The sequence below is a fragment of the Aegilops tauschii genome, chromosome 3, assembly GCF_002575655.3.
Source record: "Aegilops tauschii subsp. strangulata cultivar AL8/78 chromosome 3, Aet v6.0, whole genome shotgun sequence".
NCBI lineage: Eukaryota > Viridiplantae > Streptophyta > Magnoliopsida > Poales > Poaceae > Aegilops > Aegilops tauschii.
The window spans coordinates 572196226-572215378 of NC_053037.3; the positions used below are offsets into that span (position 1 = coordinate 572196226).

The following is a 19153-nucleotide window of genomic DNA, read 5'->3' on the forward strand; positions in this document are numbered from 1 at the left end:
TGGAGTCCAGGAGCCAGACGCCACCGTCGACGACGACACCTACGACACTGGAGGTGCCTACTACTACGTGCAGCCCGCTGACGACGACCAGGAGTAGTTAGGAGGATCCCAGGCAGGAGGCCTGTGCCTCGTTCGATCTGTATCCCAGTTTGTGCTAGCCTTCTTAAGGCAAACTTGTTTAACTTATGTCTGTACTCAGATATTGTTGCTTCCGCTGACTCGTCTGTGATCGAGCACTTGTATTCGAGCCCTCGAGGCCCCTGGCTTGTATTATGATGCTTGTATGACTTATTTATGTTTTAGAGTTGTGTTGTGATATCTTCCCGTGAGTCCCTGATCTTGGTCGTACACATTTGCGTGCATGATTAGTGTACGGTCAAATCGGGGGCGTCACAGCTGGGTTCTTTTCTAAAGACTCCATGCCTATGGAGGAAGGAGCTCATCAACCTTCTGAACTGGACGCCTCCGCCTCCTCCTCCGACGACGAGTCAGGGCACTCCGCCTCCTCCTCCACCTCCTCCTCCGGTGAGTGATCAGGGCACTCAGGCTCCTTCTCCGGCGCGTGGCGGCACTCCGCCTCCTTCTCCGCCTGCGCCGGCGCGCCCGAGCAGCCATCAGCCTCCTCCTTCTCCGCCTCGCCAGCAAGGGCGGAAGAGACCCGCTGCCGTCCCGTCTGCTCCGGCGCGTCGTAGTCCTTCTCCTCCGCCTCGTAAGCAAGCATGAAAGAAGACAGCCGCAGCCGCTCCTTCTGCTCCGGCTTCTAGCAGTACAGCCAGAGGCGGGAGGCAATACAGATACGGTCCACCTCTCAAGCCTCTAGAGAAGTTACCGTACGAGAGGACCGTGGAAGAAAACAAGAAGATCGTGGAAAAAGAAGTGAAGGACTTCTTTGAAGGGGTGAAAGCAAAGAGACATCCACCTCCGGAGGAGAAGGTAGATCCGGTGAAAGCAAAGCGCACAATCGATGCCCTGAGGAAACCACCAAAGTCTCCGCCGAAAACCAACTATGAGCGCGTTACTGAAAAGGTATATATCGAAGCGGAGCGGTCGGGAAGTATTATAAGTGATCAAAGGTTGAGATTAGCGTCACGAGCGAGGCAAAAGCAATATACCAGGCTGCAGTGCATACAACTATTGGCAATGGTGACAAGGCCCTATTCTGGAAAGATAGATGGTTTGATGGCAACAGGATACAAGATGTGGCACCAAGCATCTACGGTGTGGTGGCCCCTAGGACTAGGGCCTCGCGAACTGTACGTCAAGCTCTACAAGACAACGCTTGGGCGACAGACGTTGGACCCAACCTCGGGATAGAAAACATCGACGAATACTTTCAACTATGGGACTTGCTGGCTGAAGTAGATCTACATGAAGAAAGGTAAGACGCCATCTGTTGGGCATGGGAAGCCAACGGTTCCTATTCCATATGCTCTGCATACGCGGCACGGTTCATAGGTCGTGAGGTGGCTCCATACGCGGACTTTGTCTGGAAGCACAAGGCGCCACTACAATGTCGCTTCTTCGCGTGGCTGGCTATGCGAAACCGCTGTTGGACGTCGGATCGTTTGGCTCGAAGAGGCCTCCCACACCAAGCTACGTGCCCCTTCTACAACCAGCAAGGTGAAACAATCAACCACATCCTTGTAACTTGCGTCTTCGCGAGAACATTGTGGCTTTGGATTTGGGAGGCCCTGGGCGAGCCAGATAAGGCTCCTGGGAGAGAGGACGAGTTGGTGGAGTGGTGCTCCACACGAGTGGCTACACAATGCATACTAAGAGACTTAAAGGCAATCCTCACACTATGCTTGTGGGAATTGTGGAAACACCGCAACGCCATTATATTCGACGGTGAGACACCATCACTCCAAACGGCACTCCGTGACATTGATCGTGAAGGACGCACTTGGAGATTGGTAGGGAAATTTAAGGGTGACATAGAATTTTTCTTTGGTGGTATCCATAGGCGGGCTAGCGGTGAATAATCCCGAACGAGCTGTGTGTGTGGAGGTGGAGGCCTAGGCCTGTGTGAGCCTTGTAATTACGGTTGTAAACTTTGTGGAGGGTCTCTTTGCCCCTTTTTTCTTTAATATATGATATGCACACTCGTGCATATTCTAGAAAAAAAAAGTTTTACTATCAACGTGGTATATGCCCAACTCATAAAAAAAACATGATAGCATGCCTTGGCCCAAAGTAAGCTGAATTTGGTACTCCGGTCTTTACTTCTCCATTAGATCATTTGCCTTCCCTGAGAGGCTATCGGGTGGGGCCCGAAGCCACTGTCATTGAGATAATCGGAAGGCAAATCATCCAACCCCTTGTAATGTGGGGCAATTCATCCAATCCCGTAGAGAAATTCACCCCTAAAAAAACTTGCAGAGAAATCCCCTTTCTTCTGAGAAATCCCCCAGATCCAAAAATCATGGACGGCGACAGGCCGACTCCGGCGGCCGCGGCCGCGTCGGTGAGGTTGGTGCTCGGCGACGACGACCTCTTCCGCGAGATCCTCCTCCGCCTCGGCTTCCCCAACTGCCTCGTCCGCGCCTCCCTCGTCTCCAAGCGGTGGCTCTTCCACGTCTCCGACCCGGCCTTCCTCTGCCTCTTCCGCGAGCGCAACCCGCCCCGCCTCCTCGGCTTCTGCGTCAGCAACCGCAGTCCCCAGTGCCCCTGGTATGAGTTCGTGCAGCTCCCGCAGTCCCCGGAGCTCGCCGCCCTCGTACGCCGCGGGGCCTCCTCCTGCAACGACGCCTTCCGCCGCAGCTGCCAATGCCAGGGTATCCAACACGTCCGGAACGGCCGCCTCATCGCCTGGTTCTCCAACGACGGAAGGCTCAAGCACTCCATCCTCGCGCCGCTGCTCGCCGGGGAGTCCGAAGTGGTCCTCCCGCCGACCCCGCCGATCTCACCGCCCCACCGGGAGGAGCCCGCTCTAGGGGTGTTCAGTAGGATTATCCTACCCGAGGATGGGAGCCGCGGCTTCATCACCTTGGTATATCTGTGGCAGGTCCGGCGGAATGTCCGTGCGGAAGTGTACGTGCTGAGATCCGGCGGTTGGGGCTTCCCTGCCACCGCAATGACAGAGGTCCCGAATGCTGCAGCCTTCCTTACAAAAATGCTACCACCCGTCCGTGGCAAGGTTTTCATGGTGACCAGCTTTGGGTGCATCCTGGGTCTAGATTTGGCCGCGGCAAGGTTCCTCAAGCTCGAGCTCCCAGCTCAAATAGGGCGCAATTACATGCTCTCATCTGCCGAGGGTTCCGGGATATATCTTGTCAATGCAGATGGGTTTCAGCTCAGTGTGTGGCTCCATCGGATGATGAGCAACAGCGATGGTGCGGGCGGCTGGCTGCTGGTGGACTCATTTTGTGTCCGCGAGGCATACAGTTCTGCTGGTCACAATTGGGTTTGGATTCCACAAGATGGCGATTTTCTTGGTGTTGCTGCAGTTGGGGACAATGCCGAGTTTGTATTCTTGGATTATGTGAGATATGGTGTTGTCCTTTATGTTCATCTGAGGAGCAGGGTGGTTGAGAAGGTGTATGAGCAGGCACCGTATCATCATGGATTTTTTCGGCTGGGTTTGAGCCACATACATGTCTCTCCCTTTATGATGATCTGGCCGCCTGTTTTCCCTACACTGAAAAGGGACACAATCAAGAGCAATGATCCGGCTGTGCTTTGATCTTTGAACTATCATCGCTAGGTACGAATTCTATGATAGAAAGCTATGTTTCTCTGATGAGGTACTGAAATGTATGACTAATCAATATTGTTGGGATGGGCTTGACTACATCTCATTTAGCTAGTGTATGCCATTTTATCGTGTTTTATTCTTTAGTATTTGTCACTACTCTGCAGTAAACATGTGTTGCCTTGTCTGCTATTATGTCAATAAGTACGAGTAATAGGCTTGTACCTGGTTCCGAGTTCATTAACAAATATTAAGCGAAGCAACTCAAATGTGCAGATGCTCAGGCCACGTCGTAGAACACTAGATTCTGCGGAACATAAGTTGGATATTAAGAACCTCTGTTCATTTCACTGAAAAAATTCTGATGTTTGCAGAAGTGTATTGCAAGTTATCCAGCAGAAATACACCGAATCATCTAAGATTAACTGTGATGTGTATAGTACTTTGCTATTTATTTCTCTTCCTAAAACAGTAGATATTGCAGTCAATTGGTCATGTAAGCTGGGTCTTAGAACCTCTGATCATCGTTTTATTCGTCCGGGTACGAACCACATACATATCTCTCTCTTATGATGATCTGGCCTCCTAGTTCCCCTGCACTGAACGGGGGGCATGATCAAGAGCAATGATCCCCCTGTGCTTTGATCTTTGTACTATCGTCACTGGGTACAACTTCTATGATGGAAAGCTATGTTTCTTATGAGGTATGGAAATGTATGACCAATAAATATTATATTATTCAGATGGGCTTGAGTACATCTCATCTAGCTAGTGCATGCCTTTTTACCGTCTTCTATTCTTTAGTACTCCTTCCGTCTCAAAATAAGTGACTTAACTTTGTACTAACTTTGTACCAAGTCACTTAGTTTGGGACGGAGGGAGTATTTGTCACTACTCTGCAATCAACATGTGTCGTTCTGTCTGCTATTTGGCCAATAAGTATGAGTAGGAATAATAGTCTCGTACTTAGTTCCGATTTTGATAGCAAATATTAAGCTTACAAATACAAATGTATAGACGTTCATGCCACGTCGTACAACCTCTGTTCATTTCACTGAAAAAACATGAAGTTAGTACAAGTGTATTGCAAGTTCTCCAGCAGAACTATACTCTGTCTTCTAAGATTAACCACGGTGCGTATAAGATATTGCATATAGTTGTTTCTCTTCCTGAAATAGTAGATATTGCAGTGAACCGGTCATGTAAGTTTGCAGAGGTATATTGCAAGATATCCAGCAGAACTGTACTGAATCTTCTAAGTTTATTGGCAGTGTGCATTAATATTGACTTTCTGGTAATGATGGGTAGTGTAGAAACTTGAAGAGACAGCGACATAAAAATGGCGAGCATCAACTGAAAGGGAAATAACTGAATATACAGTTTTTGCCAAGAAAGTTGTCCTGTACAGGGATGGCTCAAAGGATAAGACAAGGTACTCATGTTATTCGTGATATGCTATTTTTTTTAAATAAAAAAAATCATCCATTTTGTCCAATTTTTATGTTATCAGAGCTGTAAGCTACCCATCATCACTAGTTACCAGTACACTAGCAATTCTAAGGGAAAATTTAGTGGATGCCATTTCATATAGTGGTTTTAATGTCATTCCTTGTCATGCACGACTCCACAACCATGATAAAAAGATGTGTGATGCATGACATGCACAAACTCCACCCTGGTGCTACTCCTTGTCACACACGAATGGCCATTAGAGTGGATCTTAATCTAGTTTATCAGGAACCTAACAAGTCAACGGCTGAAGCATTGATTTTGATTGATCAATTGATACCATGGATCTTTTTTCTATATATGATACCTAAACTCCAGGTTATCTTGAATCCTATTCGTCTTCATTTTTCACTTCTCGAAAACATTGTAAAATACTACGTATTAAAGATTGGCCACATTCCTAGTGATACCTAACTGTATGAAATTTTGCCCCTCTGAAAGGCAAAGGTTAAAGTGGTGCCAGAAAAGAACCTTTTCACACAGGATATATGTTATCCCTAATTTTCCACACGGCAGTGTTTACCTTACACCTCGATTAAGCACTTCCTCTTATCTATGCGCTTGCTCCAGCCATCTATAAATGTTGAGTCATCACCGTCACAAAGCTGCAAGAAGCAACAGCCTACTGCTAGCTCAAGTGAAGTGAGCTGATCGATCGAGATACATAGGAGAGAGAGCTAGGCAATTCAGCAATGGCGGAGAGGGTGACGACGATGGCATCACAGGGCATGGTGGTGATCTTTGGGGCGAGCTGCTGCTGCATGTCCCACGCCATGACGAGGCTCTTTGCGGAGCTGGGTGTTAGCTTACGGTGCACGAGCTGGACAAGGACCCCCAGAGGGAGGATCTGGAGAGGGCGCTCGCTGGCATGGTGGGCCAGAGCCCGGCAGTGCCGGCAGTATTTATCTGTGGCGCGCTAGTCGGCGGCATCAGGCAGGTCATGCAGCTGCATCTCGGCGGCCATCTCGTGCCGCTGCTCCACCAAGCTGGTGCCGTGTGGTCCTGAGGCATTATTAATAATAATGGCCGATGCGTACTTGTGTAGTAATCTACGTGTGATCATAACCTCAAAAGCTATAGCTAGTGATCGACAATACAGTGTGTGCCGCTACTTAATGTTGGAGTATATGAGAGAAGGGAACAATGCTTCTCGCCAGACATTGAACCCAACTCTCAGGCTTCTTGCCAGATAGATATATCTGTCCCACTATGATGATCTGGCACGGAACATAGGACATGATCGATAGGAATTCATCCCCCGTGTTTGATCTTTGTGATATCTTCACTGGCTATGTTTCTGATGAGGTTTGGTTGCATCTCCTCTGACCAATGTGTGCTATTTCACTGTCTTTAATTCCTCTCCTTAGTTTCAAACGTGTTTGCATGCATAGTACTTGTTATTACCTTCGAAACAACGTGTCCAATTATATCTGCAATTTGGCATGTACTGGTTACCAAATTGATTAGCAGATACTAAGCTTAGCAATGCGAATGTGTAGAGTTTGTATCACTGACTCAGAGTTGTAGAACACTAGATCTTGCAGTCATGTAAGTTTGATCTTAAGAGCCTCCGTTCATGACAACAGGAGAGCCTGAAGCTTATACACAAGTGTACTGCCAGATATCCAACAGAACTGCGCCGAATCTTGTAAGCCTGACAGCTGTGTGTTAAGATATTGCATATATGAAGACTTGCCAGTAATGCAGATTTTATCATAGCGATCAGTAATGCCAAAAAACCTTTGATGACAAGCAAGTAAATTGAGCAGCAACTGGAACAGAAATAACTGAAAGTATTGCTTGTGCTGGAAGTATTACTTGTTGTGAGGATGCTTCATTTCTATTTCTGGATAGGGATGGCTCAAAGGATACAACAAGGTGTGCATCTTTTCACATTAAAACTTAATTTTGTTTCCAGTAATTTTTTCACAGCTTTTTTTTCATTATATTATGTCCACAAAAATATAAATCCGGCCATCATCACTAGTTCACTACTAGTATTTCCAAGGGAAAATCGTTAAGTATGAACTGGTTCGCTACTTAATTTTGTGATATCCTTTGGCCCAAGGCATCCGGAGAGAAAAATGTCATGCTAGATGTCCATGTTATGCACCGATGGTATTTCTCCTTGCGCACAAATGGCAAAAACAGTCAATTAGAGTGGATCCAAATCTAGCTTATCATGAACCCGTTGAAATTCAAGTTTGTAAGGGCTGTTGCCCGGATCTGGATCGTGTGTTCTGTTTGCCTGTTCAATAAAATGGGGCGGGGGACCCTATCTTTAAAAAAAAACGTTGAATCATCAGCTGAAGCACTGAATTCGTTTGATACCGTCGTTCCTTTTTCTATACATCATACTAAACTTCAGGCTTTCTCAGAACTTTCTTCTTCTTCATTTTCACTTATATATTCACAATCCTGGCCATGGCTAACTGTAAGATTTTGGCCCCTTCAAAAGGCAAAGGTTACAAAACATGGTAGAAGATAACCTTTCAACAGAAGACATATTTTCAAAAGGTTAGAATGCAATATGCTCAACAAAGAAGCTAGTAGCTCATAGTGGATCCAATTAATATATCTTGCAGGTCCTGATGAGAATACATACATCTAGGATGCCGAGAAGCACCAGCCCACTAAACAACCTTCAGATGAAAGGCAGAGCATTCACAACATAACCCTCTAGTGTTGGAAAGAAGTTATGTGGAACAAGACTTTGCTTCAGCTGAAAATAAGTAGGATCAACTTCTTTGCGATGGAACGTGGCGACCAGCTTGCCATCCATACCAACCCGAAGTAGCCACTCGGCAAATTTGACCAGCACGAGCAACTCACCATCCCCAGGCACGACCACCAGATCCAAATCCAATGGACCGTCATAATTATTGGTTTGCCCCCTGATCTCTGGACAGGTAATTCAATCCGGCAATTGAAGGCCCAGACCTCTCTTTCATAGTTTTGCAACATCCAGATATCAATGGTCGTCGCAAGATCCAAGATGGTCATGCCAAGCTTGCCGTCTACCTCAAACAGGTGAGCGTAGTCGGCAACGGGAACACGCATCTCTCGGAACGACTCGGATGTGGTGTCGAACAACACTATCATCTTGCCTTCAATGTCTTCATGTGACGGGAACCAATGCAAGTTACCACGGAATAGTACATGATGTTCACATTCCGGCATAATCACATCTGGCCACCCGATGCGCCTCGGTGGCTGGTCAGAGCCCAATGAAAAGACATGGCACGAAACTTGACCACCGGGTGCTAGCTCATCGTCATTGTCTGGGTTAGGCTTGTACGAGTAGAGCAGTAGTCTGTACTCCTCGGTAGGGGTGTGAGGGTACATTCCCAGGAGCGTCCACCTACGATCCGTAGGCAGCAGGAGGGGAGCATACTGACGAGTTGCCGGATTGCAGATGAAGAAGTCGTTGTCGTCGATGCAGAAAATGAGAATGCCATCACATGAGGCAACCGGATGAGAGTAGGCGAAGTTGCCGCCCAGATTCAATAAGGCGACGGACTGAAGCTGGTCAGGGGCGGCAAGACCTGGCCGATTGTTCAAGCAGCAGATGTCTATGGAGTTGTTGATGAGGTCTATATATTCGCCGTTGTCAAGGAGGGGGAGGGCAGGCTGGAGGGCGTGGTGGGCGAGGAGAAAGCCACGGGTGGAGGTGACGCTGCGCCAGGAGCGGCAGACGGCGCGGCAGCGAAGGAGGGCTTTGGGGGGCAAGCGGACGAGGATCTCCCAGATGACGATCTCCTCCAGGAGACCACTGAGGGAAGGCGTCGCTCGTGCCCTTGCGGCCTTGGCCATGGTCGCCGGCTGAGAGCTGTCGATCCGTCCCAGGAGCAGAGTAGGACGGCGGAGGTAGCTAGGTCTTCTTATACTTTCACGGAATATATGCATGCGCTGCGGAGCAGCGGTTATGAGATAAGTACGATCCATCTAATCTCTGCTATATATATAGCTCGTTTGTTTTCACCTCCGACGGACGGACGGAGAGTTGAAGACGGAGAGCAGACCGACCTCGATCGTGTGGTTTTACCGAACCTGCTGGCCATCCCGAATCGAACTTGGTGTACGTGTGTCGTCGTGGTCGGTGGTCCATCCAAGGGATCGATCAATTAACCTGTAAGTACCATGCATCAATCAATCAGACTTGTAATCCCTGAATTTCTTGGTTGACGCTGTTCACCGCTTGAATGTATAAAGTCCAGATGGGCGGTTCTCAAAAAATAACCTGTTTACTTGTACGCCTCACATCCTTGTTTACTTGTACAGTTTTTTTTCAGATTTTTTCGAAACTGAAATTTTCGAATTTTGAAATTTTCAAAAATTCAGCCTGCATGGAGGCCGAGATCCAAAACACCACTCTCCTATTTATGGCCTTTTGCATCTGATCTGCCAGCATTTATCCTATGTCATATACACAGGAGGGCTGAGCAGGTTATGTTCAGAGAGTGCTACATTGCACAAACACAGCCGCAAACCCATCCAGAGTTCCAGACTAGTCCATCAGGTTCGCTTTGGTCGCAACAAAGTTTCATGCCGCGGTCAATGGCTTCACTCTAGAGGAGCTCCTCAACAAAATTCAGCCCCTCAACAATCTGTGACCGCGAAACAATCACAGTCCATGCCGCCTCAGAGAAAGAAGCTATCTTTTCCTTCACCAATGAGCAAAATGTTTCTTCCGTTCAAGAAAATAGAAACATCACCCAGATAGTTCGGACACATTTCAAACGCGTATCAAAATGACTTTTGATAATCTTAGAATCAACACAAACATCACTCGCTTCCTTCAACATGGAAGGGTATCGACACACGTATAGATTTCATGCAACTATGTAACATTGAGCTTTGAGATTAGAATTTTATGCGCATAACAAAGAAGCTAGTAGCTCATAGTGCATCCAATTCATACACCTTGCAGCTCATGAGGATCAAGGTTTTGGTTACCGAATGAGTCAATTTTACCAAGGGGGACTGGTAAATGTGGTTACCACGGTTACCGAGAAATATCGAAAATATTTCGAGCGAATTTTGTAGTTGAATTTTGAATTCAAATAAGTGAATGAACGAATACTCGAACCAGAGACCTCTCAAAACAGGAACTAGGTTGCTACCAACACGCCAGAACCAACTCTCATGGCCTTAATTAGATCCTACGTACTTTACAGTAAATCGAGTGTTTAAATTCAGAATTTTCAAAAAATGGTATTTTTTGCTTGGTATGGCGATTTACCAAGGGGCACGGAAATACGCGGTAACCATGGAAAATCTTGAAATTTCGACCGGTAACCAAAACAGTGATGAGGATACAAACGTCTAGGATGTTAAGAAGCACCAGCTCACTCAACGGTCTTCAGATGAAAGGTAGAGCATTCACAACATAGCTCTCTAGTGTCTGAAAGAAGGTATGCGGGACAAGCGTTTGTTTGAGCTGAAAGTGAGTAAGATCCACTTCTTTGTGATGGAAGGTAGCAACCAACTGGCTAATCCATGCCAACCTGGAGTAGCCACCTGTCAACTTTGACTAGCAAGAGCAATTCACAATCCCTAGGCACGACAAGCACATCCACCTGCAGTCGACCGTTATACTTGTTGCAGTGCATCCTGATCTCCGCAACCGGCAATTTAATCCGGCAATTGAAGGCCCGGACCTCCCTTTCATAGTCTTGCAAGACCCAGATATCAATTATTTTCACACTATCAAAGATAATCATGCCGAGCATGCCATCCATCTCAAACAAGCCAGCCCAGTCAGTAGCAACGGGAGCACACATCTTCCTGAATGACTCAGATGTGGTGTCGAACACCAGTATCATATTTTCGCTGTCATCATCCAATGGAAACAAATGCAGACTACCACGGAATAGCACATAAGTGTAGAATTCCAGGGAAATCGCATCTGGTGACCTGATGTGTCTCGGCCGCTGGTCGGAGCCTAATGGCCAGACGTAGCATGAATCTTCATTGCGAGGTACGGGCTCATGGTCCCGACCCTCAGGGTGGAGCAAAAACTTGTGCGAGTAGAGAAGTAGTCTGTACTTGCCGGTAGGTGGGTGAGGGTACAATCCCAAGGGCATGATACCATGGCGCAGTGGGAGGCAAGCATACTGACGAGTCGCCGGATTGCAGATGAAGTAGTTAACAACGTGGACGTAGAAGATGAGCAGACCATCGCAGGAGGCAACCAGTTCGAAGAAGCAGAGTTCCTCACAGCTGCCGGCATCCAGGTTGAAGAAGGTTTGGGCGAGCCGGGCGACGGGCTGGAGCTTATCGGCGGCGGCCAGGCCTGGCCGATGATCGAAGGGGACGATTTCTAGGGAGTCACTGATGCGGTCCATATAATCGCCATTGTGGAGGAGGGGGAGGGAGGGCTGGTGCATGTGGTGTGCGAGGAGAAAGTCGTGGGTCGAGGTGAAGCGACGCCAAGCGCGGCAGACAGTGCGGCAGCGGAGGAGGGCTTTGGGGGGCAGGCGGACGAGGATCTCCCAGAGCAGGATCTCTTCCGGGAGGGAAGGCGTCGCTCCTGCCCTTGCGGCCTTGGCTGTTGTCGCCGGCTGAGAGCTCTTGATCCGTCCCAGGAGTTATGAGATACTACCATCGAGCTAATCTCTGCTATATACCGCGTGTGGCGGCGGCTCCACGGAGCGAGCGAGTTGAAGACGAACAGGATTCGACCCAGAGTAAACGCATCGCATACATATATAATTCTCGTGCACAAATAGAGGAGATCGATCGAGCCGGCCGTATCAAGATCAGACTAGACGGAGAGAGCACCTCACCTCGGTCGCAAGGATCTGACCACCCATCCATCGGCCGGCTGGCCCTCATGCAGCAGTGGTGCATCGACGTAGCACAAACACAGCCACAAACCCATCCATACTACTCCATTAGCTTCCCTTTGGTCGCAACAACGGTTCATGCCGCGGGCAATAGCTTCACTCTAGAGGAGCTCCTGAACAAAATTCAGCCCCTCGTCGATCTGTGACCGCGAAACAATCACAGTCCATGGCTCCATGCCGCCTCAGAGAAAGAAGGTATCTTTTCCTTCACCAATGACTGTGAAGCACGCCTAGGATATGAGCTGCTCACCGGCTGCATGGAGGCCATAACACACGGTGCAACCATCAAATTCAGGCGGTTCCTCCCAACAGATGAGCTCAGCTTCGATGTTGCCGAGCAGCGAGTGCGGGTTTCCATCACGGATCTTCCTCTCCACGATGTATGTGGGGGGCACCTACTTGTATGACAAAATATTATGATAGAAAATGGAATTTTCGTCCTGGGCAGATAGGCCGCACACCTACATCACGTTCTTTGGATCTTTCATGATGTAAAAAATCATGTAGAAGTGAGGGTGAGAATTTTTTGGAGATTTCTCCGCCTCTCATGGTATACGGTGGGTGGTCGGGCCCGAACGATGCAGGGGTGGTTTGCGCATTCTCGTACGTGTGTGAGAGGCTTCACATTATTGACCCCGAGCGATCGGTGCTCATACACGCGTGGTACTTTCCCACGATCGATCGTTGCTTGTGCGAGGTAGTTTGAAGGGCCCCAATTGATCGATATGCTCGTGAGCGTGGTAGTTGCAGGCACTTGTGCCTTTTTGCATGCGCTCGACTTTCGCATTACAGAGAACAACCGATGCGAGTTTCTCGCTAGCCTGCAGCTGTGCGTGTGTGTGATAGTTGTGGAGAAGCCTGAATATGCGCGACTCGTGGCAATCGTGCACGATACGTAGGAGGCCCCGACCAATCGATATGAGCACTCTCTGTCACTTGCGATGCTACGTTGTGGTGTGTGGTGCGTGAAGCAGTATACGCTGTAGTTGGAGGCCAATCTGGATGCGTGATACAATAACCCCAGCCCCATCCAGTTGCCTCTCAAGGTATAGTCCCCATTGTCGTCGCGCGCCTACACCCCACCCCAGCCAGTTGCCTTTCCATGAACAGGAATCGTTGTGGCCGTTTATGATGAGCTGGTTGTCTGTTTTCCCAGCACCGAATGGAGGACATAATTAGGAGCAATAATCCCAGTGTGTTTGATCTTTATTCTATTGTCACTGGATACGACTTCTATGACAGAAAGCTCTGATGAGGTATGAAAATGGACTACCAAATCAATACTATTCCGAATTTCAGATGGACATGACTACATCTCATCTATCTAGTGCATGTCATTTTAGAGTGTTTAATTCTTTATTATTTGTCACTGCTCTGCAATCAACATGTGTTGTTCTGTTTGCTATTTGGCCAAAATTATGAGTAATAGGCTTGTATTTAGTTCCGAGTTTGTTAACAAATATCAAGCTTAGCAATGCAAATGTGTAGACGTTCATGCCACGCACTAGATTCTGCGGTCATGTAAGTAGAATCTTAAGAACCTCTATTCATTTCACTGAAAAAAAATTGAAGTTTGCGGAGGTGTATTGCAAGTTATCCTGCACAATCGCCTATATGCACTTGACAATATTTCCCTTCTAGTTATTTTTCTTCCTAAAGCAGTAGATATTGCAGCCAACTAGTGTAAGTTGGGTCTTAAATACCTCTATTCATTTCAGTAAAAAAAATAAACTTTGCAGAGTTAAATTCCAAGATATCCATCAGAACTGCATGAATCTTCTAAGTTTGACGGGAGTGTGTATAATATTTCCTATATGAGGACTTTCTGTTAATGATCGGTAGTGTATAAAAACTTTGTAAGACAGCCAAAAAAAATGGCCAGCAGCAACTGAAAGAGAAAGAACTGAAAATACAGATTTTGTCAAGGAAGTTTCATCCCTGTTCTGGACAGGGATGGCTCAAACAACAAGACAAGGTACAAATGTCGAATGTTATCATCAATATCCATTTTTTTCAAAATTATATTCCTTCTTTCCAATTTCTGTCAGCAAACCTCTAATCCATCGATCGTCACCAGTTACCACTAGCAGTTATTCTAAGAGAAAATTTGATAGATGTTATTTTCTCCGTTCGAAAATAACTAAAACCACATCAATTATTTCTCCTAATGAGGGAATATTTCATATAGGGGTTTTAATGACATTCCTTGTCACACACAACTCCACACTTAAGAAAATAAATGTAATGCATGATGTCAACAACTCCACACTAATGGTATTCCTTGTCATCATGCACCAACGGCAAAACTGGCTATTAGAGTGGATCCTAATCTAGCTTATCAGGAACCTAATGAATCATCAGTATAAGCATTGATGGAAGCAGTGATTCTAACAACTAAAGTTTGAATTATCTCGAATCTTGTTCCTCTTCATTTTTACTTATCAAGTACTACCTCCGGTATGTAAATATAAGTCTTTTTAGAGATTTCACTACGGACTACATACGGATGTATATAGACATATTTTACAGTGTAGATTCACTCATTTTGCTCCATATATAATCTGTATTGTAATATTTAAAAAGACTTATATTTGGGAGCGGAGGTAGTATATGATTGTTGCCGTTCCAAAACAGTAGTGCTCCCAAAAGCAAAGGTCACAAGTGATGCTAGAATAGAACCCTTTTTAACACGGGACATACTCCCTCCATTCCAGATTGTAGTGCGCATAATTTGTAGCCTGTGTGTGCTGGCGATTATTTTTGGACGAAAAAGTCCTCAGCCCATGTGCAAGTAGTACTACTACGCTGTATGCCAGCCTCCTCTGTCTCGCATGACATGAGCGTCCACGACCAGCAAGCCGGAAGCGGGGATGCGGCCAAGGAGGCAAGGACACAGCAACGCCACCCATGGACGCGCTGGACGCGGAGACGGCGGCCGTGGCGAATGCGGAGCCACCCATGGACGCGCAGGAGACGCCGCCCGTGGCTGATGCGGAACCATCCGCCGTGGGCGCGGAAGGCACCAGGCGCCTGTGAGCCGCCGCCGCTACCGCATAGGAAGCTGGCGCTGGCGTGCTTCCACTCCATGTTCAAGAATCGCCCAGCCTCGTCGGCGGCCCGCTGGCGTCGGCATCGATCTTGAACCCAACGCGAAGTCCATTGGCACCCATAGAAGGTGGATGGGCAAATGGTGGAGTGCTCAGAGTGGCTCACTCGCAGGAGGGCGATGGTGCGCCTTGACCGGCGTCCATGGGCGTCGAGAGCTCCATGATTGGCCCGCCGGCCGTCATCTCCTGGATCTCGTCGGCACCTCGTCATCGCAACCTCCTGGGTCTCGTCGGCACAGAGGAGAGGAGGCTGGTCTAGAGCTCATCAGAGCACCACCGTGCGCCGGAGGTGGTGGGGAGGAAGCGCGCGGCGAGCGAGATGGGTCACTCCAGCCACTATCAGAATAACTGCTTGCGCCGACGGCCCCCGTCGGCATAGATGGACCTATGCCGACGGCCAAGGACAGGCCGTAGGCGTCGAAAAGCCGTCGGCATACATCCATCTATGCCGACGGGGCCGTTGGCATAGACGTGGCCGCCGGGACCGCTCGAGATATGCCTACGGGGACCGTCGGCATAGGCGCGGCCGTCGGCATAGCCCGGGCCCACCTCCCGGTCAGCGCTGACCGTTTGACGGCGTTGAAACTACGCCGACGGGAGGTAACGGCGGCCGTCGGCATATCTATGGCAGAGGTATGCCTACGACATAGCCGTCGGCATAGACCTGGCCCATGCCCCTCTGCCACGTCATCGATCCGTGTGCGCAGCTATGCCGACGGTCTTGCCGTCGGCATATATTTATTTAGTTTTAGTTTTAATTTTGCTTTATACTATCTATGGCAAAGGTATGCCTACGGCATAGCCGTCGCCATAGGCCGCTCTGCCACGTCATCGATCCGTGGGACTGCATCTCCGTGTGTGCACAGATATGCCGACGGCCTTGCCGTCGGCATACATTTATTTTACTTTATTTTGTTATTTTTACTTTATTTTAATTTTTGTTTTTCCATAAGATAATTATGCCTTATCTAAAAAAAAGTACCCCGATGGTATATCGATTGCCCCCGTTACGAACGTCGCTATCGCCGTGTCATGGAGGGGGGAAATTGTCGACACGGAGGGAATTCTGGTTGGTGGGGGGATTCGGGGTGTAGCTATGTCACCGAAACATCGCACGGGTCCCGATGCATATGTGAAAATGTTCAGGCATGCGTAGACGCCCGTCTTGGGGCTCCGCGGTGTGCCCCCCTGCACGCAAGGCAGTGCCGCCGTCACTTGGAGGGGGCCTAACCCCAGACACGCGTGCCGCCTTTTCGGACATGCCACCACACCACCCCGCATGTATGGGGGCCCGGTGCGACGCTCGGGTGGCATTGCTACCCCCCAGGCCCCCCGTCCCGCCTAACCCTGTAGCGTTTGACCATGAGATCTAGCCCTTTGACTTTGCACGGACGGGCTTTGAGCAGTGGACCTATCCACCCAGTTGTGTTAGGTCAGCCCATAGGAACACTTTGGAGCAACATCCGGGCCAGACCCACAGCAAGATCCCCTCCATGTAGACCCGACGCGTCCGTTTCCCCCCTCCAGGTGCCGGCGGCGGCGCCGTCCGTGAGGGGGGGCACACCCCGGAGACGCGTGCCGGGCGTTTGCACCCGCCACAACACTTCCAGACTTGTGAGAGGCCGCCTACGCAAGATTTGGCGGCATGCTAGCCCCCGGAGGCCGCCGGCCACACTCGTAGACACGCGAAGAGCAATCCGCATAGAGGGAATTGTTCAGATACTACTCCATGATGAACAATTATGAAAAATTACCATCAGTCCTACAGCACATGTGCCCGCGTCGTGTAAAAAACTCATGATTTTAGCGCGCTCCGAGTATTTAATAATATTCACGCCGCATCGTTACCGCAGAACGTCTACTACCGTGTCATCGCCGTTTGTGAGGGGGTGGGGGCACACCCCGGAGACGCGTGCCGCCTCTTCGGACATGCCACCACACCACCCCGCATGTATGGGGGCCCGGTGCGACGCTCGGGTGGCATTGCTAACCTCCCAGGGCCCCCGTCCCGCCTAACCCTGTAGCGTTTGACCACGGGATCTAGCCCTTTGACTTTGCACGGACGGGCTCTGAGCAGTGGACCTATCCACCCGGTTGTGTTAGGTCAGCCCATAGGAACACTTTGGAGCAACATCCGGGCCAGACCCACAGCAAGATCCCCTCCGTGTAGACCCGACGCGTCCGTTTCCCCCCTCCAGGTGCCGGCGGCGGCGCTGTCCGTGAGGGGGGCACACCCCGGAGACGCGTGACGGGCGTTTGCACCCGCCACAACACTTCCAGACTTGTGAGAGGCCGCCTACGCAAGATTTGGCGGCATGCTGGCCCCCGGAGGCCGCCGGCCACAGTCGTACACACGCGAAGAGCAATCCGCATAGAGGGAATTGTTCAGATACTACTCCATCACGAACAATTATGAAAAATTACCATCAGTCCTACAGCACATGTACCCGCGTCATGTAAAAAATTCATGATTTTATCGCGCTCCGAGTATTTAATAATATTCACGCCGCATCGTTCCCGTAGAACGTCTACAACCGTGTCATCGCCGTTTGTGAGGGGGGCACCCCCCGGAGACGCGTGCCGCCTCTTCGGACATGCCAACATACCACCCCGCATGTATGAGGGCCCGGTGCGACGCTCGGGTGGCATTGCTACGCCCCCCCCCCCCCCCCAGGCCCCCCGTCCCGCCCAACCCTGTAGCGTTTGACCACGGGATCTAGCCCTTTGACTTTGCACGGACGGGCTTTGAGTAGTGGACCTATCCACTCGGTTGTGTTAGGTAAGCCCATAGGAACACTTTGGAGCAACATCCGGGCCAGACCCACAGCAAGATCCCCTCCGTGTACACCCGACGCGTCCGTTTCCCCCCTCCATGTGCTGGCGGCAGCGCCGTCCGTGAGGGGGGGCACACCCGGGAGACGCGTGCCGGGCGTTTGCACCCGCCACAACACTTCCAGACTTGTGAGAGGCCGCCTACGCAAGATTTGGCGGCATGCTAGCCCCCGGAGGCCGCCGGCCACACTCGTAGACACGCGAAGAGCAATCCACATAGAGGGAATTGTTCAGATACTACTCCATCACGAACAATTATGAAAAATTACCATCAGTCCTACAGCACATGTGCCCGCGTCGTGTAAAAAACTCATGATTTTATCGCGCTCCGAGTATTTAATAATATTCACGCCGCATCGTTACCGCAAAACGTCTACTACCGTGTCATCGCCGTTCGTGAGGGGGGGCACCCCCCGGACACGCGTGCCGCCTCTTCGGACATGCCACCACACCACCCCGCATGTATGAGGGCCCGGTGCGACGCTCGGGTGGCATTGCTACCCCCAGGCCCCCCGTCCCGCCAAACCCTGTAGCGTTTAACAACGGGATCTAGCCCTTTGACTTTGCACGGACGGGCTTTGAGTAGTGGACCTATCCACCCGGCTATGTTAGGTAAGCCCATAGGAACACTTTGGAGCAACATCCGGGCCAGACCCACAGCAAGATCCCCTCCGTGTAGACCCGACGCGTCCGTTTCCCCCCTCCAGGTGCCGGCGGCGGCGCCGTCCGTGAAGGGGGGCACACCCCGGAGACGCGTGCCGGGCGTTTGCACCCGCCACAACACTTCCAGACTTGTGAGAGGCTGCCTACGCAAGATTTGGCGGCATGCTAGCCCCCGGAGGCCGCCGGCCACACTCGTAGACACGCGAAGAGCAATCCGCATAGAGGGAATTGTTCAGATACTACTCCATCACGAACAATTATGAAAAATTACCATTAGTCCTACATCACATGTGCCCGCGTCGTGTAAAAAACTCATGATTTTATCGCGCTCCGAGTATTTAATAATATTCACGCCGCATCGTTACCGCAAAACGTCTACTACCGTGTCATCGCCGTTCGTGAGGGGGGGCACCCCCCGGACACGCGTGCCGCCTCTTCGGACATGCCACCACACCACCCCGCATGTATGAGGGCCCGGTGCGACGCTCGGGTGGCATTGCTAC

General features: G+C 49.9%; 2 protein-coding genes and 1 pseudogene across 2 annotated transcripts; 2 read left to right on the forward strand and 1 right to left on the reverse strand.

Annotated features, from left to right (window-relative positions):
- Positions 1 to 1528: 1528 nt before the first annotated feature.
- Positions 1529 to 7163, forward strand: LOC109737040 (uncharacterized). The gene is made up of 2 exons (XM_020296267.4): positions 1529 to 3703; positions 6787 to 7163. Exon 1 carries the CDS (start codon positions 2324 to 2326, stop codon positions 3680 to 3682), a length of 1359 nt encoding a protein of 452 aa, XP_020151856.2. The 5' UTR covers positions 1529 to 2323; the 3' UTR covers positions 3683 to 3703; positions 6787 to 7163.
- On the forward strand, positions 5390 to 6774 carry LOC109737044 (putative glutaredoxin-C2; annotated as a pseudogene).
- Positions 7164 to 7844: 681 nt separating the features above from the next.
- LOC109737039 (F-box only protein 8-like) lies at positions 7845 to 9013 on the reverse strand. The gene is made up of 2 exons (XM_073495634.1): positions 8215 to 9013; positions 7845 to 8101 (listed from the first exon to the last, which is right to left on the reverse strand). Exons 1-2 carry the CDS (start codon positions 9011 to 9013, stop codon positions 7845 to 7847), a joined length of 1056 nt encoding a protein of 351 aa, XP_073351735.1.
- Positions 9014 to 19153: the final 10140 nt, after the last annotated feature.